Source organism: Anser brachyrhynchus, assembly GCF_964034855.1.
Source record: "Anser brachyrhynchus genome assembly, chromosome: 26".
NCBI lineage: Eukaryota > Metazoa > Chordata > Aves > Anseriformes > Anatidae > Anser > Anser brachyrhynchus.
In genome coordinates this window covers 1,063,408-1,088,367 of record NC_137719.1, presented here as the reverse complement: position 1 = coordinate 1,088,367, position 24,960 = coordinate 1,063,408, and the positions used below count along the sequence as shown (strand labels likewise).

Genomic DNA, 24,960 nt, shown 5'->3' with positions numbered 1-24,960 from the left:
TTACATCTAGGTGAAAGTGCTTTTAAAAAAATTCTTTCCCTATTTACAGGTTTAAAATCAGACTACATAAATGTTCAGGCTGTTTTACCAAGATTCTGCTAATCTGTGCCAGTGCGGAAGGAACAAGGGTTTCAGTAAACACAAGGTGATTTCTGCACGGTGATGGCATTGGCTCTCACTCACTTGCTCTCCAAAAGGCACCTGAAAGTGCAAAAGCAATGACTGGGGACACTGACACCCAGCTTCGGTCTTGGTGGGGCCCCAGCTCCTGCCACACCACCTGCCTGGAGAGCCGTGTGAGAGCTCGCCTGCCCCAGCACAGCTTTGGGAGACAGAGGCAGGCGAAAAGCCTCAAGTGAGATTGTTTGAAAAGCACCACGTGGTTGTTGTTGGTTTTTTGTTGCTGTTGTTTTTTTGTTCTGTTATTTTGTTTGTTTGTTTGTTTTTGCGGGAAGAACGGTGATCCATAGGAAGGAGAGATGATGGCACCTGGGGAGAGAATAGTGCCACGCTCAAGCAGTGCTTGCCACCAAGCTGGCTCGCTCAGAGAGGCCACTTGCATGCACAATGAGACTGGCACGTTTGGAGAGTCAAGTCTTGGATTCACTCTTCCCAGAGCCGATCACACAGAGAAAGTCCCCCAGAGAGTGAAAGCACCAGACTTTAGCAACAGTGATGTACAGAGAGCAACACTAGCTATTCACAGTTCTGTGTTTTTTTTTTTTTCTGTTTTTTTGTTTGTTTGTTTGTTTTTTATTCCAATTGGCTCCTTGGAGGTGCAGCCACCGCTGAGCTGCTCCTCTTCTCCTTGGGGCCACTGGCAAAGGAGCCCCCAGATCTGAGCATAAGCATAGCTCCCCGGGAACAGCGTCCTCACCTCGGTGCTCTGAGCCCAGAGGTGTCCTGAAGTCTCCAGTGCCAGAAAAAGCGCCATCCTGGCAGAGCCAAGCTCGCCAGCAGCAAAAAGCCAGACGTGAGCGCACCATTCCAGGACGTACTGCCTGCGAGTGGGCCTCCCGTATCTGTAAGAAAGAACTCCTCGAGTTGCAAAATAAGTATTGTAGGTCCTTGGAAAAAAATAAAATCAGATGTTCAGTGTGTCCAGCTGATGTTAAAGCACATGTTTCCAGGTGACTCTCAGATGCAATCCCTGCTAGTCTCCATGCGTGGGAGCTGGAGAGATTCACCTCTTGCTTTGTCAAGCTGGTTTGGTGTTTGGGTTGTTTCCTGGGTATTTTTTTGTTGTTGTTTGTTTGTTTGTTTATGTTTGCTTCTTTTTTGAAGATCACCTTTGTCGTTGTTGTTGGAGTAAAACAAAAAAATTCCAATAAATATGTTTTAAGTGGAATTAAAAACTTCTCCTTTGTGAAAGGACGCTATAAACTTCTCTCTCCATTCTTGCAGTGCACAAGGATAGATTAAAAAAACACAGAGATATAAATATTAGATTACCAAAAAATGCCAAAGAGCATTGTTCCTTTGTTTTTTCCCTACTCCTCACCAAGTGCAGCTTTCCATTGGCTTGCACCCGAGTTGGTTTCATTTTTTCCAAGCATGTGTTGGGTTTATTTTGCTTTTTTGTGTTTTTTTTTTTTTCTTCTCCCCCATGCCTGAGGAGAAAGCACCACGAAGCAACACCAGTGCTCCAGTGCTGCTGACTTTGAGGTAAGATGGGCTGTGGCAGCTGCCTCCGCCTCAGATCCAGCGGCTGTAGGGGCCTGTCACCTTGGTGTAGGCATAGGAGGACACAGTGATGGCGGAGTTGGTGGGGATAGCCACCGCCTGCCGCGTGGGGACCAAGTCCCTCCTCTCCTTGCTGGGCGCCTCGGCTGCCAATGCGCCACCCCACTTGCGCTTTTTGGCGAAGGCCTTGGCGTCCTGCTGGAGACCGAGGCGTGCGGCCTCCTCCTGCCGGGCACGGGCGCGCTCAGCCAGCTGCTTCATCTTGGCCTCCCACAGTGCCAAGCCGTGGTTGGGCTGGTTCAAGTTCTTGTGTTGGTAGAAAACCAGGGAGATGCGGGTGGGGTGGCATCGATTGGGCTTCTTCAGCGGAGTGGTGGCGTGCAGCTCACGGCGGGCACATTCTATGAGGATGGAGCCATGGGCAGGCGCCACAGCCACACCGCCAATGTTCTCATCCAGGAAGTTGTGCTCACTGTCTGACCACTCCTCCTCCTCTTCCTCCTCTTCCTCCTCTTCCTCCTCCTTCACCGCCTTCTCTGGCAGCTCCTCGATGACCTCCTCCAGGCCAAAAGGATCCCACGGCTTCTCCTGTCGGGACCCCACCGCACCCTTCTCACGCACTGCCGCCTCCCACGCCTTTTCAGGCAGCCCTGGGATGGACGCCGGTGTCCTCTGCTCCTCCACCTTGGCTGAGCCCCATGGTTCCTCAGGGAAGCTGGGCAGCCCTGGCAGGGCCGAGCTGAAGCCCAGCGGCCCCAGCTCCCAGCTCTTCTCCCGCAGGGTTGGGGTGCCTGCACTCGCCAGCACTGCCTCGCCCAGCTTGCAGGGGCTCCATGGTTTTGGCAGCAAGCTAGAGCCACACGCTGCTGCTGCTTCTCCTGACAGGACATCGGGCCACTGCTTCTCTGGCAGCGGCAAGCGCACGGCAGCATCAAAGGCGCTCAGCTTGTCTCGTTCACCTGAGCCTGCGGGGCTGGCGCCTGGCACCAGGCTGCTCCACGAGCTCTCTGCCGTACTAGTCCTCTCGGGAGAAGATGCACCTCGGGACGCTTTGTATGGGCTCCAATGCTGCTCTGGGCCCCCGCCACATGCTGGCACAGGGACGGCTGGTAGGGCCAGGCCAGTGCCGGGTACAGTCGCTGCTGCACTGGGAAAGGGCTCAATGCTGGGTGGGGGGTCCAAGGGCTCCTGCTTGATGGCCCTGCTGCCAAAACAGTTCTGTGCAAATGGCGGTGCCTCCTCTGAGCCCGTGCTAGTCCTGTGCACCCCAGCCACTGCCTTCTGCTGGCTGGCATACCGGCTGGCCCGCTCGTAGGTGCGCTGGTGATGGTTTTTGCTCCGGACACTGTGTGGGATGGGCTCAGGGAAATCTGTGTTCCTGTAGGTGTGGTTGAGGTTCTCCTGCAATGCCTGGATGTTGGGCTTCTTCTCGTAGGTGTTGTTCACCCAGCTCTCACTCCTCTCAGTTGCCCCATAATTCAGAAACTGCGAGGGGAACACGTGGTTGCTGGAAAAACCATAATACCCAAAGGAGGGAAGCGTGAACTTTGAATGAAACCCATTCACAGAAGGCAGATTGGGCTGTGCATAGTAGGAATGGTAAGAGTAAACACTGTTCATGCTGTAAGGGTCGGAGGGCCGGCAGCTCCCCAGCACCGAGTAGCTCTCCACCACCGCATTGCCGTTGTACTTGAAAGCGTTGTAATGGCTCTGCGGCTCCACCTTGATGGAAGGTTTCAGCGGCTGTGGGGGGATCCCACTTTTCAACGCCATACCTGTGGGCACAGCACACACAGCCACTGTGACCAGCTGGCTGAGGAGGCCATCAGCAGGGACCAAGGACCCCAGGCCCCAGAAAAATCAGTCAGTCTCAAAAATCCAACACCAATGGGCTTGCTGGCCAAGCACAGAGCTCAGCTGTGACTAGCATCACTCAGTGTGCTGGCAGCAATTCATACCCATGAGCTGAGCTGCAGCAAGAGTGCAGGTACCCCAAAAGCCATGGTGCAAATGCAGGCACCACAGTATGAACCAGTAATGCCAGCCCGCACTCAGTGCCACTCATGCAACCTCTGGCCCAAGAAAGCCCCCAACCACTGCCCCCCAGAAGCCACAGGGGAACATCCCCTCACATGCTTTCTGGACAGCTTAGGGCCATGGGACCTCAGCTCTGTTCCCATTACCTGCATTTTGTTGGAGTGTGGGAAGTTCAAGCGCTTCCTGCTTGATCTTCTCTGGTGTCATCAGCTTCTCTTTCTGCAGCTTCTTCTTCTCTGCGGCAGCTTTCTTTGCTTCCAGCTGCCTCTGCCGACAGGACTTGGCAGGTTCAGGTAGCTTGCGGACCTCACGGGGGAAAGATGTGAGCACCTGGATGGCCCCACTGCCCACCTTCGCGTTTTGGTTCTCCTCGCTGCCAAACTCGTCTGTGCTGGACATCTTGTAGAGGGGGAGGACGTGCAGCTGTTCATCTTCGGGGATCTTCCCTACCACGCGATTGTCTTCTTTTGTCAGCGTGCAGACCTGGGGGGAGCACAGGGTGCCATGAGTGTCCAGGACTGCCAAACCCTTGAGATGCTAATGAATGCAGCCCAAGGGGGACAAGGGCAAAATCCCCTCCTCAACACAAATCCATACCAGCCTGATGGCTTCCCAGGCTTCCACTGGTGCACCCCCCCCAGCCCACACCACTCCCCAGATGCTGATTGGAAACCTCCCATGGGGTTTGGGTCAGACAAGAGCAAACATACAGTTCTGATTAGTGCTTTGCTTTCATCTAGCAGGGATAGCTTCAGCACCCCACAGATGTGAGTGTTTTCATTTGAGGGTCCTTTCTGCTTCCTTAAGCAATTTCAACATCAAAAAGGGCATTGCTCCATGAGTGCAAACACCGAGGACCAGCCACCAGAGTCATGCAGGTAGGAAGGGGGGTGACAGAGGCTCAGATATCTCCACTCCGAAGCGCTCCCTGTGGGGTCCAGCTGGATGTCGAGCAGCTCAAAAAGGCAGCAGTGAATGGGGAACCATCCCGAAAACCAATGCCAGCGCCTGCTTACCACTGTGCAGCCATTGTAGAGGTTATGCTGATCTTTGTGAGCATGAGCACAGAAGTCCATGCATGCTGTCACCCCTGAAAACGGCCTCCCCTCCTTCAAGCCCAGCCGGCAATCTATTGCGACATCCTCGTTGGTAACCTAGAGAAAGAAAGAAAGGGCTCCAGTTGCCTGAAATCTGTGCACCACCACCCCACTCCTGTTTCTGATGACTGGCAGGTTGTGGAGACCACAAGAGGATGAGTAAGTGACCAGATACCTGGTTTTGGTAGGCCTGTGGTGCCAGCCTTTTGTAAAGTGGAGCAACCTCAGTGGCCAAATCCTGAAAGCTTTTCCGGAGCAGCTCTTCCTACAAGAGGGAAGAGAAAGCATTGATGCACAGGAGGACATCACTCAAGGGTTTCAGCAGTGGGGATGCAATTAGGGGTGGAGCCCCTGTACACCACCTTGTGTCCAACTCTTTCTGCTACGTCTGCCATCATGCAAAGAGCACGGCCCAAATTTCTGGTGACATCTTGGCTATTCAACCTCCAACCAAAGTCTCTTGTGCTTTTGCTTGCTCAGCCCAAGAGCCCTCTGCCATCTCCCTGGGGTTTCTAGAGAGACCCCATTTGTGTCACCCTGTAATGGCTCTTGGCAGCAAAGTCCTGGGACGTCAGTGAGGGCCTTACCAGGTCAGATTGACTTTCTTTTCCCCACCATTTCATCAAAAATAGCACAAGGTACCCTGTTTTCATGCTTTCTCCTTGCCAAATTTGGAGCCACGGTTAAAAGGAACCCGCTCTCCCTACCCCCCACTACTGCTCCACTCTGCCTGTGTCACCCACCTCTTTGGGATTGTCCCCCACCAGCCTGAATTTCCGCGGAGTTTTGCTTCGGGCATATTTGCAGCCATTAAAATACATGCTCCAAGAGCAGCCGAAGGAGAAGGAAGCGCCGCAGGTATTGGGGTCCTTGCCTTGGCACGCACAAGTCCGGCTGCAGGAGGGACATTGAGAAGGAGCATCAGCTGCTGGCACAGTGAGAGCAGCCCCTTCTGGGAATGCGACACGAGCCTGGGTGGAGTGTAGGCAGTTCCTCCACTGGTTTTAGAAATAGGGGAGGGACACCTCGGTTGCCATTCCACCCACTTCCCCAAGCCGGCATGTTGGCATGGTGGCACTTACTCATCGTTCAAGCCACAGCGACGGCTGGTGGGGTTGCCATACTTGGTGAGGGTGTCAGTGAGCTCCTGGTATAGCGTGTCACCCAGAGTGCGGGGAATGCCCTCCCAGGCCAGGATCAAGATGATGATTACAGCATTCTGGCAGTGATGGCCGGCCCGGTGACGCACCAAGCACAGCAGCTTCTCCTCTTGGTTGTGTCTCCGGATCACCTGGAAAACAGCCAGGCCAAATCAGACTGCCCTGAGAGGAAATGTTTCCCAGGATGGGGGGCAAGAAGGCCCCCAAAAGTGGGTGCCGGCTACCTTTGTATCATCCCTCAGGGATTTGGGCAGCAGAGCTGTGAGTGCTCCCATGGTTACATCCTTCCCCGTGGGTTTTGGGGTGCCAGGGGGACACGCTGCCAGCCTGACCCTGAGGATGTGCCATTCAGTGGGTGCCACTGGGCAAGTGTGGGAAGCCCTGCAGAGTTTTCTTGGGGGTGGCTGCAGCTTTTCCTTTCTCTTTGGCTGCTGCAGCTCAAGCATCTTGCCCTGGCCTCCCATGGCCACCACCAGGGGGGACCTCCTTGTCCCCAGGCAGAGAGGGGACAGAAAGGGAGAAACAGTGAGTGTAGTGATAGGACAAGTAGTAATGGCTTTAAAAAACTCCTTATTTTTTTTTTTAACAGTCCCCCAGACATGAATTTGATTTAGTGGCACTGATGAAGTGTGACGCGCAGGCCCAGGGACCCCTAAGACAGCATTAAGTGGTGCCATCCAGGCACCCCTTCTGCTACATGCCTTGAGGAGGCCTGGGGGCCATAGGCACTCACCCACTTGGCGATGGGGCAGCCCCGGGAGCTCTTCCCCTCCTTCCCAGTGTAGATGACCTTCTCAATGCGGATGGCCTTGCCCTTCTCACCGTACCTGCCAGGGAGACGCACATTAGCTGCACACACCCTGGCGAGGACCAAGACGCACTCACAGGGCCACATGCAACCTCACAGGCCCTGCTCACCCCCATGCAATCCACCAAAGGGACTCCTACCATCATGAGTACCCACATGCCTGCACAGGCTCCCACCAGCACCTACAAGCACGCACTTGACCTCATGAGGACACACGTGTGCCCACAGAGCCCCATGCACCCTCACAAGGCCCCACACACCTTCTCGAGCCCTCCCCTTGCCCTCAGGAAACCCCCAAAGCCCTCTCTGATGGCTCCGGGTCCTCAACATCAGAACTCCCCTTTGTCTGCAAGGGGTTGGGGTGGGATGGGGCCCTTACCGCTCCTCCATCAGCTCCCGGATGGATGCCACAGTGGGCCCCGAGCCCAGGTGGGTGTAGTACGGCCCCTCATCCTTCTCCACAATTTGCTCTGCAGGAAAAGGGAAGAGGGGAGGGGGAGACAGAGGTTTTGGGGCTTGCATGTCCACAGGGGGCTCTGACCCCATGGATGCCAAATTCACTCAGATGAAGCACTTCTGCACCAAAAATCAAGCACTTCCCCACTAAGGGAGCCTAAGCAGGCACCCTTGCTTGCAATTGCAATATATGGCATTGAGTGTTTTAGGACTGGGGAAGTTTTAGTCTAGATTTATAGCTCCCCTGCACCCCCAAGGCAGCCCGGGATGTTGGCAAGCACTGGTGCCAAAACCTCCATACTCCTCCTCCTTATAGGTGCTTCTGCAGCAGAAGAGGAGGACAATGGGGTCCTTCCTTTTGGGGTGAAAATCACTGCAAAACCCATTTGGGGATAGCCCCAGCTACGTTCCATCCCCCAGCAAGGAGCAACTTGAGCTACTGCATACAACAGAGAGGGGTGAAGCCCTGAGAGAGGCCAAAAACTACAAAAATCCTGCATAGTTAATTGATAAACTTGTTTTTAATGAGAGAGGAGTGAGTCTCCGTTTCTGACCCTTCTTTCAACGCAGGCAAAGGAGCCAAGCTTTCCACCATGCAGTGTTTTCCCTGCAGCAGGGGCTGAGACACGTGGGGAGGGAGGACAGGCAGGAGGGAGGTTTCATCACACATGGGAGGGCTGAAATGACGGCAGGATTTCAACAGGATCTGATTTTTGAAGCCTTGTAGGGCAAACCACTTAATTGCCCAGGTGCTTCCCACCACCACGTCTCTCCTTGCTGCCCCCTGGCATGGGGGATTTGCTTGGGCCACCCGAGCACGCTGCGTTCTGAAGAGAAGTGATGAGCTGCAGCGGCCACTTCGGCACACAAACCCTCGGACCCCCTCTGCTCACTGCCCACCTGCTCCCACGATGTTCACCCACCTGGCCCCGCACACTGCAACTGGACCAGCCGGATGCTATCAAAACCACCCCAAGGTAATTTTAGGGCTGAAAACTGCTGCCACCTGCTGTCTGGATTGCCTGGAGGATGTGGGGGTGCTCTGGGTTGGCTGAGCCTGTGCAAGGCAGGAGCTGCTCAACAGGGGAGAGGCAGAAGCAAGCGCACACTACTGCAGAAGGATGCTTGGGCTACAGCCCGCAAGCAACACAGCCCCAGCAGCAAACCCCCTCGGGGCTTTTACGGCATGGAGGTGCCAGATGGGGAACTAAAGGATGCTCCGGGCAGCTGCAGCAGCACAAGGGTCAGTCCCCAGAGCACAGGGATGCTCCAGCACCGCTGGGTCAGATGCATCCGGCACGGCGGGCTGGGGCTGGTCTGTCTTTCCATCCCTCGGCTCTCAGCCCCATGATTTTCATTCCTGTCATGTCTAACTGGCTTGGCGCCAGGGCTAGGAGAAAGCAGGGCTCAGCTGGGCTGCAGCTGTCCAGACAGAGATCAATACAGGACACGCAGCGAAAGCTGATTTTATTACAGTGTCTAACAGCACAGACACCTAATAAAGCACCAAGCCCCGACTCCTACTTAATTGCTTTCTCTCACAGCTTTTCCTTGAGAAAATGGGGAAAGGTAGAGGCGGGAAATCCCCCCCCACCCCCCAAACCTCTAAACCACACTGAAAAAGAAAAGCAACGCAAACCTTTCCTGGCAATGGAAGTAAAACTCCAAGTTAAGTTTGATCAGCTCCAGAAAAGCCTTTCATTTGCTCAGTGTCATTTGGGCTAATTACTGCTGCCATTTACAAGCAAATAAATAAATAATCATATGCCTCGCTAATAAAGTGCAGCTTGTGCTTGGCCCAAGGCCACCTCTCTCAGTAGCACAGGGGCTTGGTTTTCCCGCACCCACTGACCCCAAATCCTTGCCTTGCTCCTCCCAGTTTAAATTTGGAGGGAGAAGATCCAGCTCCCTGCACTTGTGGAGAAGGGGACAGTGGAAGGAGATGGACTGCAGAGACCAAGCGGGAACTCTCCAATACTTCCTGCAAAGTCTAACAAATGCCAGCAAAAAAAAAAAACCAACACCAAACCCAGAGTTTTGTGTCTTTCAACACATCCTGGCAGGGACAGCAACCGAAAGAAACAGCGTCCTGGCAGCAAATATGGCCCCTAAAACAGCACAAGCCGAGAAGAGACGCTCTTACTTCGAGTAACCCACTCCAGCTAATTCAGCTTAAAATAGCAGTAAGAACAGGGCAATGTTCTATGCAGGTTGGTGGTGCTGGGGCAAGCATGTGCCCCTTCGTGGGATTTAGCTGAGCGACTAAGCACAGATAAAATCAACAAGGCTTTGGTTTTGCTGCTCTTCCAGCCTGCGCCAGCACAACCAAGTCAAACACCACCACAGTAATGCCACGCTCACTTGGCTTTGGCCACCTCACCACAAAAAAAAGAGAGAAGAAGAGAAAGACCAAATGTACCCCACAACCAAAGCATGAGGTCTCTGCAGCCTTGGGGTTTTGCCGTAAAAACAAAATCCACACAAAGCTGCAAAGCAGTCTCAGTCCTCCCCAGTCACAGACACTGTTGGGGTTGGATGAGACCAAAATACCCATCTCCCATTTAGGAGCAAACCCAGGAGCAAATCTTGGTGCGGTTTTTTTTCAAGTTTGGACCCCAAGATATTGTCTGTGTGGGTATGTTGATCCTAGGACAAAACAGGTGGTGCAAAACAGGAGCAGGAATAAGCACAAAGCCAAAAAGAGCGACATCCCCAACCCTTAACAAAAAACCCACTGTTTTCCTGGCATTGTGGCATCACTCTGTTACTTATCCAGGGGAATACCACCCTGCAAACCCCAAATCCCACCCTGGACAGCTTGAACTGTGCTTGCCATTGCCCCAAGCCCCCCAGCACAGCTGCTTGCTCACCGACACAGTCACAAGTGGGGAACTCTGCCTGTGCGCGCTTGGCTGGGGTGTCCAACAGGCTCTTGGTTGGCGTGTCCAGGTATTTCAGTGGTGACTCCAGGAAACCGCTGAGGGTTGGCGTCAGTGGCACCTCGTCCTTGGTGGGTGTCCCCTCTGCCTCATCAGTGTTTTGGCTCTCCTCAGAGTAAAAGCACGTGGTTGACACCACGGTGATAGCACCAGAAGACTCAATTTTGATCTGCTTGGGGGACCGTGCAGAAAAGGTATGCTCCAAAAGCGGTCCCTTCCCTGGTGAAAGTGAAAAGCTTTTGGAGACAGGTTGGGGAGAGCTGCCAGAGGCCAAGGTGGTGGTGCTGGCAGTGGGGGGCACTTGTGAGGCTGGTGCCGGACCCCCCCGCAGCTCAGCTGTCCCAGGAGGCTGCAGGTTGAAGTTCTCCCCAAATTCAGCCTCAAACTGCCGGATGAGCTCTTCCAGCTTGTCATCCACTACAATGGGGGCTGGTGGGGCAGACAGCGCTTCTTCTGAGCCAGACGAGCTTGGTGTCATCGGCAGGTGGCTTTGGGGGCCCCCCCCAGGGGCACCCCTTTCCTGAGAATTGGGAGTGGTGGGCAGGGGTAGTGCAAGAGACTGCTGGAGCGGGAAGGCAGGTGGTGGCGGCTCGGTTTGCATCTCTTCAGCTGGGGGCTCAGCAGGGGCCCGAAACCCCTCCAGGCTGATTTGCCAAAGGGGCAGGAAGAGCGGCTGTGAGTCTTTCTGCTTGGGCTTCTTGATCTGCACTTGCTTGCGGGCTGGCTTTTCGGGCTGCGTTTTCTTCTTTTTCTCTTTGGCCTGCTTTTCAAAGGGTTTGGGTGGCCCAGCCAGGGCACCGGGTGCCCACCAGCCAGGCGGCCGCTCTGGGGTGGGCACGGCTAGGCTCTGCTCAAGGAAAAGGCTGCGCTTGTGATGGAGATGCTGCTGCAGGACCAGCTGCGTCTTCTTGTGCAAATTGGGCTCCTGTGGCAGCGGTGGCACGCGGGGGCCGCTTGTCGCATCCTTGGCAAGCGCTCGTTCGGGGGGCTTCAACGCCACTGTTGCGGGGGCTTTGCCAGCCTCGGGCTGCTTGAAAGCTGCCTTGATATAGTCAGTATTGCCCAGAAGCTGCTCCAGCTCTGCCATGGGGTCTCCGGTCCCTGCCGGAGGCACCGTGCCAAAAAGTGGCTCTGGTGAGGCACCAGGCTGCGTGAGGAAGCGGGGCCCCGGCTCTGGTGGGACAAGGGGCCCAGGGGGCGGCGGGGCTGGGGGTTGCCCATCACCACTGGGTTGCGGGAGCGCGGCTGAGAGCTGCGTTAGGGCTTCGATGGCGATGGCTGTTTGCAGGCTGATGTTCTTCTCCTTGGCGATGTTCAGTGCACTTTGGGAAAAGGGGAGGCCGTCCGATGGGCATGGCTCAGCGGTCTCAAGCACCGGTTGGGGAACAATAGCACCTTTCTCAGGGGGTGGTGGGGAGGCTGGCACCGGCTCCTCGCCCAGAGCCGACTTGATCTTCTGCTCCAGCCACTCCAGGTAGTCGGGGCACTCAGGGCCATCACAGTTGCAGTTGGGGGGCTTCATGCCATGCTTGGCCAAGGCAAGGGCAGCCTTGAGGGCATGCAGGTCCTCTCCCCGTGGCATACCGTCCTGCGGCGCCAGCACCTCACTCAGCCCTCCCCTGCTCATCTCGGTGTCAAACTTCTTGTACAGCAGCGAGGGAGAGTCCAGGGGAGGCAGCCGGTAGGAGGACACAGCCTCAGCCACTGCCGAGAAGGCCACCAGGTTTCTGGCATCCTCCAGATGGGCTTTGCCAGCAGTGGCCGGCTGGCCAGGCAGCCAGCTGCTCGGCTCCATCAGTGTGCTGCCCCCCACCTCTGGCTGGCCCCCATTCTCCAGGCTGAGCCCGTTGCCCTCATTCAGCTTTCTTTCTTCGACATAGTTAATCAGCCCTTCTTCCATTTGGCCTCTTCTGGGGCCATCAACTGGGTCGCCCCCCGAACCTGTCTGAGAATGGGGAGAGTGGAAAGGTGTAAGCACCCCTTGCAACAGTCAACATGCGCCCAATTTCCCCCTTCCACCCCTGCAACTTTTGTCTTTCACCCATTTTACCACAGAGCCCCACAGCCTGAAATGCAGCCGCTTCTTTTCACCCCCCACGCACCCCTCCCGGCCCCATGCCACCCACGTCTCCCACCACCCGCCACCCAGTTTCAAAATTGCTCATGGGATGTTTCGGTATTTCCACCACCTGCGGAGTGTGTGATGAGACAGGGTGTATGGGAGGGCGTCCCGCTCCCAGCTCTGTTTTCAGGAGGTCCAGCCCTGCTGATGCATTCCTTGGGACCCCCTTCACAGCGCCATGGGATCGTGGGGCTTCACCTCACTTTACCCACTCCTTACAGAGGGGATGAAGCTGTTGCAAAGCATTCTGCTCTGCTTGCATCCAGACGGAGCAAAGACCAGCAGGCTCAGGATGAGCTCCTTCATCCCCTGCAAATGTAGCACTGAGCATTGGATAAGGTCACTGCAGCTCCAGGGCTCAGCAATGAAGTTAGCAATGGGGCACTGAGCCCCAGTACTGCTGAAGGATGCATCATGGAGAGAAGGTTGGGGGGAACTGGGCCCATGTGTGAAGCAAATATCCTGTCTGGGAGCGTTTCACCTGGAGAAGCCATCCTCCGCCACAGAAAGAAGCTGCCAAGTTGTCCGTGCCAGTGGCAGGGGCAGCATGGGGACAATTTCACCTCGAATAACCCAAACCCATGCCAGCACAGCTGGCCAGACCCCAGCAACACGGAGCAACAGCACCAGCATCCAGAAAACCACCCTTGTGCCGCCTGCCAGAGGTGCCCACCCGGAGACAAACCAGCCACATCCAGGGAGCCCATCTTCCTGGTGCCAGGGCTCACACATCCTGGTTAAGACCCTACAAGTGCTTTGCAAGAAGCAGGGAGGCATTTCTGCACTCGGTGGTTTCTCCCCCCTCAGTTAATGCCAGGGAGGACTGGGTGCAGTACATTTAGCAGTTTGCTGGTAACGGGAAAGCTTCCTGAAAGTTAAAAATATAGCAAAGCTCACTAGGAAAAAAAAAAAATGGACAAACTAAGCAAAGGCTTCAGGCAGAACTTCTTGCCTCCAGCACTGTCTCCAAAGGAAGGACCTACAGCCCTGATGCTCCAGGAGACCCCAAAGTACAGCTCTGGCGTGTGAACAAGCTGTCAGTGGTGAGGAGCTTCATTTAACCCTTCCAATGCCAGCCCCGCAGCTTTCACATGAGCAGTCTACAGGCAGAGATGAAGAGCAACATGTGCGCGTAAGCATGGCTGGTTTCGACACAGATAAGAACACTGCTGACTGCAGCAAAACCAAGGAGCAACCACTCCCTGCACGATTTAAGACTTCGCTGCCCAAAAATCCCCCCCAGGGAGAAAACCTGGGGGGCAGAACTCATGGGCAGCACAAATCAGCACAGTGTGGGTGCAAATTGGCGCTGCCCCTCTCTTGGCATGGGGCATACCCCCAGGGTGCCACTGCTTTCAAGGGGCTCTAGTGCCGTCCCCTCGCTGGTGATGGGGACTTGGAGCTTGGAGCCACGAGCAAAGGGACCGGTCCATCAGGTCAGGGAGCAAATGCATTGCTGCTCATTTGCAGGGTGGGGACATGCTGCCTCCACGCCCTGTGCCAAGTAACATGGTGCGAGGAAGACACAGCCTTGTCCGTCCTTCCCACGCTGCCGCCCCAGCCAAGGTTTTTCCCAAGCAGTACACAGTGGCAAGGAGAAAACGTTATGAAACCCCCTCAAAGTGGGAACGCTCATGCCCTGAAGCGTCCCTGGTGACGCCAGCCCGCAGAAATGGTGTAAAACCTGTTTAGCTCTGGGCGTGGAGCGAACGTTGGCCCCAAGGGTTTTCTGGGGGTACCAGGTGGATGTGGGCACGGGAAGACCCATAAAACAGCTGGGGACGCTTCTAATGCACCCCAAATGTGGATGTCCCTGAAGCTGCTGTCACCAGCCATGCACTACATCCGTCACTACATCAGTGAGCGAAGGAACCAGCCTTGGGGTAAACCTCCCAAGGCATCAGGGCCAGCCGCAAAGAGAGATAAGGAGCTTCCCCACCCTGCCTGGATCCCCAGACCTTGCCAAATCCTCCTCTATAACTGGTTTCACAGGGAAGCCCTGTCTCAAACCTGCCCTCATCCAGATGGAGCTTCAGAATCTTTTCCCCCTGCATCCATCCCTCAGGCATCACCTCCACCTGCCCCAAAGCTGGCAGGACGCTCATACCCCTTGGTGTAAAAGCCACAGCAAAGCCACTGGGTCAGGATGGGACAGCAGCTTGGGCTGCCCTTACACTGTCCCTGCCACCACACTGCTCCATCCAATAAATCAGGTTCCTGAATCAGGTTGGGGATGCAGGAAAAAAAGTTCATCCTGCAAATGCATGGCAAAACCCATCCTGTAAGCACTGAGCCAGTGCTGCATCTTGTGGTGCTCCCAAAGGGTTAATCCAAGAGCTGCCACCATCCCCAAATCCATGGGGAAAAAAATACATTTTTTTTTTCCTGGCTCTCCCACACGGCTCCTTTTGTTCCCAGCGCCACCGGGGTGCAGGGCAAGCACAGTGGGAGCTGCATTTATGGCCCTGTGGGATTTTCATCCCGAAAACCAACAACAACAACCCAGCCCCAACTCACTCCAGCAGCAGACGAGGAAATCCATCCATTCATCAGCGCTGTTTGCACCTATTCCTCCGCCACACTGCCCACTTCCCCACGGAAAGCAATGCCTGCCCAAACCTCCATCCGCCTGCCCCGGGAAATAATAAAAGCTGGGGGGGGGGGAGGGGGGGAGGATTAAAATAAAGAGAAGAGCAAGCCTTTTGGTTCAGATTAGCTCAGTTGTTTGGCTACTGCACAGTCCGTCTTGGATCCTTGGTGTTTTGTAAAAGGGTGAAAACCCCTCTGAGGAAGAAAATAATTATCTTTTGTTTTGTTTTGTTTTTCCCCCTTTTTTAATTTTTTCCTTCTGTTTTAAATGCCTTCAACAGAGGGGGGAAAAAAAAAAAAAGAAAGCAACAACAACAAGCAGCGGCAACCACACCACACAACACACACAGAGCCCTGCTTGGATGCTTTCCAGCCTGGGCTGCGCTCCCTAGGACTGGTCTGCAGCCATCGGTACCCGCGCGGCGGGGGCACGGTGCCGGCGAGCAGGGCTGGCACGGCCGGGGCACGAGGCACTTACGTCTGCGGGGCGGGCGGTGAGGCCGGCAGCGGCGATGGCACCGGGGAGGGAAGGCGCAACGAGTTTTTCAGCCTCAGCCGCCCCAGCCCTCCCCGCCCCCTGCAAACAGCTGGAGGAGCCATTAGCCCCAGCGCCGCGCGCACGTACGGACGGACGGACGGACGGATGGATGGCAGAGGGCTGCGCGCTCGCCCGAAAGCACCCCGACATCTTGGCCTGGGCCCAAAGGGTGCCTTGGTAGGGGGGGTCCCACCCCTCCAGCCCCTCTAGAGATCCTGCAGCCCAACACATGCAGTCACCCATACATTCAGCAACCTATGTATATCCTGCAGCCCTACACATCCTTCAGCCCTGTATATCCAGCCATCTTATAGGTCCTGCAGCCCTATCGACCCTGCAGCCCCCTATATATCAAGTGACACAGTGTGATCAGCAACCTTTTACATCCAGCACTCCTATGGATCCTGCAACCTTGTATATTCAGCAAATTGTTATATCCAGCAATATGCATATCCAGCAGACCTATATATCTGGCAACCCTACACATCCAGCAACCTTATACGTACGGTGAATTGTTATATTCAACAACCTATACAATCTGCGGACCTGTATAACCTGCAACCCTATATATTCAGCAACACCACAGGTCTTGCAGCCCTATGTGACCTCCAACCCTATATATCAGGCAACCCTATATATCCAGCAGCTTGTTATATCCAGAAAGCTATATATCCCGCAGACTTACATACCCGACAAGCCTACACATCCAGCAGCCCTATACATCCTGCAAATCTGTATGTCTTGCAAAAAAAAATAAATATATAATATATATATATATACACGCAGCAACACTATACACCCAACAGCCCTATATATCCAGCAACTTCTTACTGAGACAAGGTGACCAGGTGCAGTGCTATAGCCACTGTGCGGGACAGAAGCATAGCCACCCCAGAGCAGATTTGGCACATGTTGGCAGGATCTGTCCCAGCAGGGAATGTCACAGGCAACATCTGTCCACAGTTGGATGGTGCTGCCCCATCACCCTGCCACCCCAGCCATCTCAGGGGACAAGCCAGGATCTGCCTGTCCGGAGGGACAGACAGCGATCCCTCTACCTATCCTGCCTGCCCTGGCAAAGCCAGAGCTGCTTCAAAACTGCTTTTTCTCCTTTTTTCTTTTTTTTTTTTTAAATCCTCCCTCTTTTTCAAAATATTATTTTAAACATCCCCAAGGCCCTATAAGAAAAATTAAATGAAAGCACCCCATACAAGCAGGCAGGCCTTCCTGCCATGTTCCTGCTTGTCCTAAATCACGCGCTGCCGCCTCCAAACCACATGTTTAGGAAAAAAACAACAACCCAACAACAGGCAAAGAACCGGTTTTAAATCCCTTGCGCTTGAAAAACATCCATAGGGCCCATCCAGCCCCTTGAATTTGTGCTGAAGTAGTAATCCTCTATATGGATATTTTGGGTATTTATTAAATCCGCCTTGCCTCAATGTATTTTGCAAGGGCTGGGCTTAGTTGGGGAGAGACTGGAGCAGCTCAGTGCATGCTTTGCTTTGTCCCACTGCAAATTACTCTCTTGTAAGTGGAGGATTTAGGAGATGGAGATGTGGGTGACCTGGATGCCAAGGGTGCATCAGGTGCAGGGGGGAAATGCAACACTGAAATCACCATCAGCCAGGGCACAGCGGGGTTTTTGGGAGGTCAGTGGGAGCCGCCAAGAGACAGCAGCCAGGGCCGGCCAAGAGGCAGGCGGCTGCTTGGCTGCCAGCCCTGTGCTGCGCTCATGGTTTTCCTCCACTGGCAGCCAGCCCTGGGATCCTCTGGGCTCAGGGGCACCGTGGGGGCCCCCATGTGATGGTGAAGCCCAGGGCGGGCGAACGTCCCTGAGCGCAGGCAACCCTACAATAACAAAGCACATGGCTGCTGTCACTAAAGGGCTTTCCTCTGTTTGCATGGTACAGCTGCAGACCCACGAGCACCCTCAGGGAAGGGCATGCTGCTGAAATTACACCCTGGGGAGAGACATGCTGGAGACCTGTGCTGCTCCGCCGGACGCAGAAAGTCACTGAATGCCACCGTGCTACCAGTGGGGGATGCTGGAGAGGAGCCCAGTGGCGTGGATGCCCTAAGCGGATGCAACACTCCCAGGAAAAGCAAATTGGCGAGCTCACAGAGCCGTGCTGTGCCCGTGGGAGCCCCTCCCGGCGTACTCCCAGCACCGGCTTGCTTGTTTTCCAAGCTGTTTCCATGGCCCCGTCTGACCCCGGCGCTGGGTTTGAGCTGCTCACTCCTGTCCTCATTTAGCCCAGAGGAAAGCCAGAGCTGCGCCGAGGCTGGGGGCACGGGGCTGATTTGTGCCACAGGAAGCCACATTAGAGCCCATCCCTGCTTTGCACGATCCCCTTGGGAACCCCCAGAGCCGCAATCCTGCTCTAGATGGCACTGGGACAACCATTCCCCCCCTTTTCCATCTCACAGGGGGAAAAAGCCAAATCAATGCAATATATTCACTCCTGGCTGCTGCTGCATCGGCATCAGGAGCTTGCAATGGAGATGGGGGATTTTTTTCCACGTGGAAATTTCCCCATCCTCCCCGTTGGGGCTCCAGGAAAAGGGTTTTCCCAGCCAAGCCAAACTATGACCAATGGGAAAGCACCATGGCCTTCCAAAGCAAAAGGGAAAGATGGGAAAAAGTGGCTATTTTGGAGCAGGAGCTGCCCAGCTGCAGTATCCTTAATGTGTGGAGCGAGGGAGAGGTGATTGCTCGGATACAGCAGCTCCTCCAAAATCACCCCAACCAGGAATGGCTGTACGCCAACATCTGTTGTTAATCCATCCTGGATGCCTTTCAAAGCTGGGATGGAAAATTCATACCCCTGCACGCAAGCAGCCCAGGGTCCCACTCCAGCCAGGCAACGCGGGACACCTGCAGCGTGGCACCAAGCCCTGGTATAACGGTGTGGGATGCTCAGCCCCAGGACAGGATGCTCGGCCCCACCGCAAGGATGCTTGGCACAGCAGCGTATCAGCTTTCCAGGAGCTGCATGGTTAAGCCACGGCTAGTGTTCCCATCACAGCCTTGAGCCAGGAGCAAGCATATGGCAAAGGGAGGGGGAATGGTTTGCCAGGCTGCACCAGGCTGCTCTGGCCGGCGGGGAAGGAGGGAGGGGAGAAGAGCTCTTTAAAGAGAAAAAGAGGGAAAAAAAAAAAAAACAGCGCTATTTTTGTTTCTTGGAGCATCTTTGCTCCAACACAGCTGACTCCTCTCGTGCAGGCGTTCAGCTACCAGATTGGCACCGGGTCTGGCCAGGCAATGCCAAAACGCTGGCTAGCGGCAAGCAGTGCTCCAATAGGGAAGGCAGAGGGGAAGGGGGAAGGGGAAATGGGAAGGGGAAGGGGTAAGCAGAAGCGCAGAAGTGCCTTGGGCCCAGCTGAGCATCTTGCCCATGCTAACAGCACTTTGCCATCCCACCCAAGCCACCCACGTGGGGCTGGGTGACTTTTTGCTGCCGCTCATCAATGCCACTGTCTGTGGCAGGACGGGGATCAGTGCCCTCCCACACCCTACCACCAACAACCCAGTGGGGAAATTTCCCCCTTGCCCAATTACTTTGCGTTGCAAGCAGGGTGCAGAAACTGGCCAGCTTTCAAGAACTGGTAGTCGCAGTGCAAAGCTGCCCTGCACCCATATTGTCCGGGCTCTGCATGCTGTTTGGAGCAGGGGGTCCTGCACTGTGCTGTTGGTGCTTGGCTCCCCAAATCCCACCCTGTCCCACCGTACCTGGGGGATGCACAGCCCCGGCCCTGCTCCTTGCTCCGTGAAACCCGTCAGCAGCCTGAGCTTTCAGCAGAGGAGGAAGAGGAGGAGGAGGAGGAGGAGGAGAAGGAGGAGGAACATGTGTGTGGCAAGCTCAAACATGTCGGCAGCGTTGATGGCTGGCGGGCAGGAGCCAGGAGACGAGTGGGAGCCTGGCCCTGCCCAGTCTGGGTGCAGGGAAAGCGCCGGCTCCACCAGCCGGTTTCACTGCTGCGACCAGTCCCCAACGGGGAAAAGTACCTGGGGAGAAACTGAGTCTGGGGCAGGCTCGGCATCACCCAACGCAGTGCATCGGCAGTGCCTCGCTTCCTTCAAGCCACTTTTCCAGCCCCTGTGACTCACCCTGAAATGACACCAACGCTGCCCTGGGTGCCCCACTGGGGCCAGGGAGGTCCCGAAACCCTGAAGCGGATGTGACGGGGACCAAGTCACGTCCAGGAAGAGCCTCTTGGGGTCGCATCCTGCTCCGCCTGCTGGTGCGGGGACATGGGGACAGCCGCTTCCCCTTTCACCACCCGCCCCAGCTTCAGGCTGAAATCCTCCTTCGTGAAAGCATGGGGTGGAAGCACAGAAAGAGGCTCTGCGTTTTCCTGTTTTGCTCCAACCCCTGTAGCGCACACAGCCAAAGCAAAGCCCGGCAGTGCAGGGCAGCTGCCACCCCCAAAGGGGACATCATGATGGCCACATCCCTTCACAAACCATCCTCCCTAGCCAAGGCTGACAAGCAGTTATTTCCCCATACTCACCCCAGCATGGCGGACGGGAGCCAGCACCACTGCACAGACGAGTCCCCAGACAGGGGAAGGAATAAAACCTCCCACCAAAAAGTTAATTAGGGTCTAGCAGACTGAGCCCCTTCTCTGCCCTATGTATGGGCTCAGGCACGTGCTCAGAGTCAGACCCGACGTCTCTCTCCTAAAAGCAATGTTGAAGCAAGATCACTTGTGAAAGGCAAGCAGGAGTGGAGAAGCACCCCGAAGTGCAGCCTCTCCATACAAGAATGCATTTGCATCACGTTCTTTCTGTCCGCTCCCGATCAGCACTGGCACAACTCTTTTGCAGCATGCTGCACAAAAGCCCCTTTTTTCCTACCAAAAAATGTCAGCCCCCTCCCACCCCAGCTGCCTCCTGGGGTCTGCAGTGCTGCTGAGTCAGCACCGACACTGCTGAGTCATCACTGCCACATCAGCCAGCAATGAGCTCAGCTGCGGGGGCTCCAGCATCTCTGTGCACGCTGTTGGAGCGGCCAACGCTCTGTCCCACGACAGGCAGAACATGTGGCTCTGACCACAGCCAGGCAGGTGACACCAGCACTCGCATTTCAGCTGGGAGAAACTTTGCCCAGGTCCAAAATCACAAGGTCTGGCATTGCACATGTGCAGTCCCATGATCTGGAGGCTGGGGCTGCCATCCTCTTCAAAAACACCCCACCGCGGATGACGCCTAAGTGGGGGTAAACAGATGTGGCATCACAGCCACCACTGAGCTTTCCTCATCTTGGTCATCCTTTTCCACCACCGAAAAAGGGAAGGGAAAAAAATACCAAATTTCTATTTTTTTTTTCCTCTGCTGGGGTCATCAGCACCAAGGGGGAAGCGCAGACACCGCCTCCAGATTCACTGGCCTGCGCTCCCTGGCGCTGGTGACGGTGCTGATGACTCACGGGAAGGGAGGGGGAAAGCAACGTGTGCACGGGGCCGTAATGTTTGTAAACCTAAAAAAAGCCATGTGCGGGCAGGCAGCGTGCTCTGGCCGGGAGCACCGGCTGCCAGCGGCTCGGAGAGGCTGAGGCTGCAGGCAAGGAGCCTGGGGACAGGCAAGAAAGAGGCAGCAGGTGCCTCTGTGCATGCATCGTCAAGAGGAGAGTTAGCCCCACTCTCCCACCGCGATGGCTTTAATTGTGATAGGTTTGATTGCAACAAATTTAAACGCAGAGGCTTTAAATGCAAGTGCTCTAATTGCAATGCCAGACGGGGCTTCGAAGAGGCTTGGGGTCTTTAAAGCATTTTGCCCTCTTGCCTCTCGACCTCCTCCTGCACCCCATTGCCTTCTGGCACAGGATTTGTGTTGGCCTATGGCTTCCTGCTCCCTCTGCCCATACGGGAGTGACGAGCTGCTCTGGGGACCATGGTGGCTGTGGCCATGCCACCAGCAGTCACAAGCACTGCAGCCTGGTGAGCTGGAGCTGAGCCTTCCAGACATTACACAGCATCCCCAAGCCTCCACGCTGACGACTGCAGTAATTAGAACTTGCTCCAATCAATTTTTTACAGCGTTTGGAGGGCTTGGAGTGGGTTGGTCTCCCCCCCACACCCCATTCCCCCCAACCCCCCCTCTGCCTCATTTGGCTGCATTGGAAATTGCAGCGTTGGGAGCTCCCGGTCTCCAACTCCACCATTCGACAGCAAAACCTCATTTAATCTAAAAGATGCAGCGAGTAGATGTGCAGAAGAGCTTTTTTTTTTTTTTTTTTTCCTAAGAACTGCCATTTTAACTGAAGCAAACAAACACACTGCATCGTCGCCAGGACAGGATCACCTATGACATCGCAGCAGAAATGCACCTGTGGTCCCGTTGCTGTGCATCCCTCACCCATGCAGGGATGGGGCTGGCTGGGAAAGCGCGGCTCTCAGTGCTGGCACTGGCGTGATAGGCAGATGTGGAGCAGGGACAGAGCCGCTCACAGTTGTTTCACCTCCAGCCTCTTCCCATTTCATTTCATCTCCTCATCTCCCCTTGGATCCTAGCCCAGGGAAGGGGGGGGGGGGCACAGAAGTTCTTTTATCCTCTAAAAAAAAAAAAAAAGAAGGGGGGGGGGTCTGGCACCCTCTTGCACCAATCTCAAAGCAGAGATGAAAGAGGCAACAGAGCCCCAAGAGTGGCACGGAAGGGGTGGCACTTGGAGTGCCCCCGTCAGTCACCCAGACTGCAGTGGGGACAGTGCATGGACCATGACAGAAAGCATTGGCACTGTTGTCCAATTAGAAAAGTGCACAAGACCACAGCGTGCATGGGCAGGGAATGGAGATTCCGGTGCTGCAGGTATGGGGGGACCTCAGCACACACACACAGGCAGGAGGACTGAGGTACACGTACACATGGGTACACGGTACACGTGGGCAGTGGACCAGGGACCCTGATGCCTGAGGGCACTGGGGTTGTTTAGTCTGGAGAAGAGAGGCTCAGGGCAGACCTTATTGCTCTCTGCAGCTACCTGAAAGGAAGGTTTAGTGGATGACGTTGGTGGTAGGGGGATGGTTGGACCAGACGATCTCGGAGGGCTTTTCCAGCCTTAATGATTCTATGCCATAGGGTTGGGGACCGGGGACCCTGATGCTACAGAAATGGGGAGCAGGGATCCTGGCATGCAGAGTCAGGCAACAAGGGACGGCAATGCCATAGGGATGGAGACACCAGTGCACACAACCAGGGGACCAAGGACACTGATGCAGTGGGGATGGGAACCAGGGAACTCTGGCACACATCAAAAAGGGATTGGAACACCAGTGCTGTGGGGATAGGGAGCAGGGATCTCAATGCCGTGGGTCTAGGGACCAGAGAGCCCAGCAAACGCAGGCTGGGGACTGGGGATCCTGATGCTACAGTGACAGGGACCAGGAACCCCACCTCATGCACGCAGGGGACCGGGAACCAGGACCCCCAGCCATGGGGAAAGATTGCTCCCAGTGTGCCAGGGACAGCCCACGAAAGGCTCTTTAGGGTGCAGACCACAGCACAACCACATGTCCTAGACGCATCGTGCCGATGCCCCACCACCCCTGTATCTGGCAGGGCTGGGAAAGCCCAACCTAACAATGCCTAACAGGGGAGGTGCTGGTGTACATTTTGATTTCCCAAGGTCCCAGCAGCTCCTCCTCTGAGTCACCTCTCCCCATAGTTACCTGCAATAACGGCTCCAGGTAGAGAATCCAGGAGAAAGAAAAAAAAACCAACAACAAAAAAACATGTCACAGTGAATTAGGTTCCAAAGGGCAGCACTGAGGATGTTTATGGGGCCACCACAACCACCTGCGAGGACTCTGCCCCCAGGCTGCCCGTCCTTCCCCAGCACGACACGACCACACCAGCACCCACCGGGTGCCCACAGGCACTGATGCAGACCGTCCCAGCACATGGTGCTGACGGCACTCACCAGCGGGACCGGAGGCTTGGGCAGCCCCGTTGGGGGCTGTCCCCCAGCGCCACCAGCATCTGCTGCCACAGAATCACACAGCACCGCTTCGGTTGGAAGAGACCTCCAAGACCACCCGGTCCAACCTCTGACCTAACGCTACCAAGCCCCCCGCCAAACCACATCGCTCAGCTCTCCGTCTTTGGAAGCCCACCAGGGACGGTGACCCCACCGCTTCCCCGGGGCCAGTCGGAGCCAGCGCTGCTGCCGGCGCCGCGATGACCCGAGGGGCGGCGGAGGGAAACCCACGTTGTGCTCCCCACGTCCCGTCCCGTCCCCCCCGGCAGCCCCGCGGCCGGGGAGGCGAGGCCGGGCCCCCGGCCCCTCACGGCGAGGGCTGACAGCAGCCACCGGCGGCGTGACGGCGGCGTGACGTCACACCAGCCCCCGGCTCCCGGCCCTTGTTGCCACCGCCGGCCGAGCTCGCGGATGGACTCGGGGTGGGGGGGGGAGGAATAATTTTAAAAAAAATAATAAATAAATAAAAAGCAGAAAATCGTTGTTTTTCCGGGGAGGGGGGGGGTGGGGGTGACCGGGGCAGACCACGCACGTGGGGGCCCCGCGGGAGGCAGCCGACGCGGGGGTGCCCGCCCCCGCCCCGCGCTGCCCCCCGGCCGCAGCCGCGCCGCCCCCGCCCCGACCTCGGCGGGCCCCGGCCGCTCCCTACCTCGCCCCGCCGCTGCCCCTGCCGCTACGAGGCGGCCATCTTGTGCGGCGCTGCGCCCGCCCCGGCGCGGGGGGGGGGCGGGGGCCCCGCCTCCGGCCCGCCGCGCGGCCCCGGCCGGGAGGGAGCTCCGGTGCCGCGGCCCCCGCGCCCTGCGCCGGCAGCGCCGCGCCCCGGGGCGGGGGGGGGGCGGCCGGGCGAGGAGCTCCCCGCGGGGCCCCTCCGCGAGGCGGCGGGGCGATGCCCGCGGCGCCGGGAGCTTCTTTCTCGGGGCCCAGCCGGGGCGAGCGCAGCGGGAGGGCAGGGTTTGGGCAGCACAAAGCGGTTCGCGGCCGAGCGACGCGCTGGAAGCGAGCCGCGGGTGCCGAACCCCGAAGGTGCGAAGCCGGGGGCGGCGTGCCCGGCCCCGAGCTCTTTGCTGGCCTCTCTGCTAGGGCTGCACAGGGCCGGGCCCTGTTGAAATGGCGGCGGCTCGCCCGCACCTTGGCTAAAATAAATGGGAGCGTGGATGGACCCGTGCGTGGGGCTGGGGCCCTCCTGTTTGCGCCTCGCAAGGTGCAGCGTGGCTGATGGCCCTGCAGCCACCTCCGAAGTGGCTGAAGCTGTACCCGCCTCAGCTGCCAGTCCATGCAACAGGTCCTGCCACCGCTTGTTTTGCTTGCTGCCCTGCAAAATTACAAGTGGATTTAGTCAATGCAGGTGTCTCCTTCCTCCCACCCTCTTCCTCCGGTGCCCAGCTGATCACATCAACAGCCTAAATCTGGAAAATTTTCAGGGTGGGAGTAGTGACACGGGTGAACATTGCACCATGTCAAACAAGGACGTCTTAGTGTCCTGTGGATGACAGCATGGCTGAAAATGGGATGAGCCTTGGTGCTGTGCCCTGGCTGCTCCCAGCCATCACCC

General features: G+C 56.3%; 1 protein-coding gene across 4 annotated transcripts; it reads right to left on the bottom strand.

Moving 5' to 3' along the window:
* Window positions 1–78: 78 nt before the first annotated feature.
* TET3 (tet methylcytosine dioxygenase 3) lies at window positions 79–24,139 on the bottom strand. 4 transcript variants are annotated; one of them, XM_080568298.1, is made up of 10 exons: window positions 24,058–24,139; window positions 10,112–12,125; window positions 7,165–7,255; window positions 6,711–6,804; window positions 5,900–6,108; window positions 5,561–5,711; window positions 4,993–5,082; window positions 4,737–4,874; window positions 3,867–4,203; window positions 79–3,458 (listed from the first exon to the last, which is right to left on the bottom strand). In XM_080568298.1, exons 2-10 carry the CDS (start codon window positions 12,078–12,080, stop codon window positions 1,696–1,698), a joined length of 4,842 nt encoding a protein of 1,613 aa, XP_080424424.1. In that variant the 5' UTR covers window positions 12,081–12,125; window positions 24,058–24,139; the 3' UTR covers window positions 79–1,695. The 4 variants fall into 4 exon arrangements, with proteins under 4 accessions (XP_080424424.1, XP_080424425.1, XP_080424426.1 ...); XM_080568299.1 differs by lacking the exon at window positions 24,058–24,139 and adding an exon at window positions 19,163–19,569; XM_080568300.1 differs by lacking the exon at window positions 24,058–24,139 and adding an exon at window positions 19,439–19,561.
* Window positions 24,140–24,960: the final 821 nt, after the last annotated feature.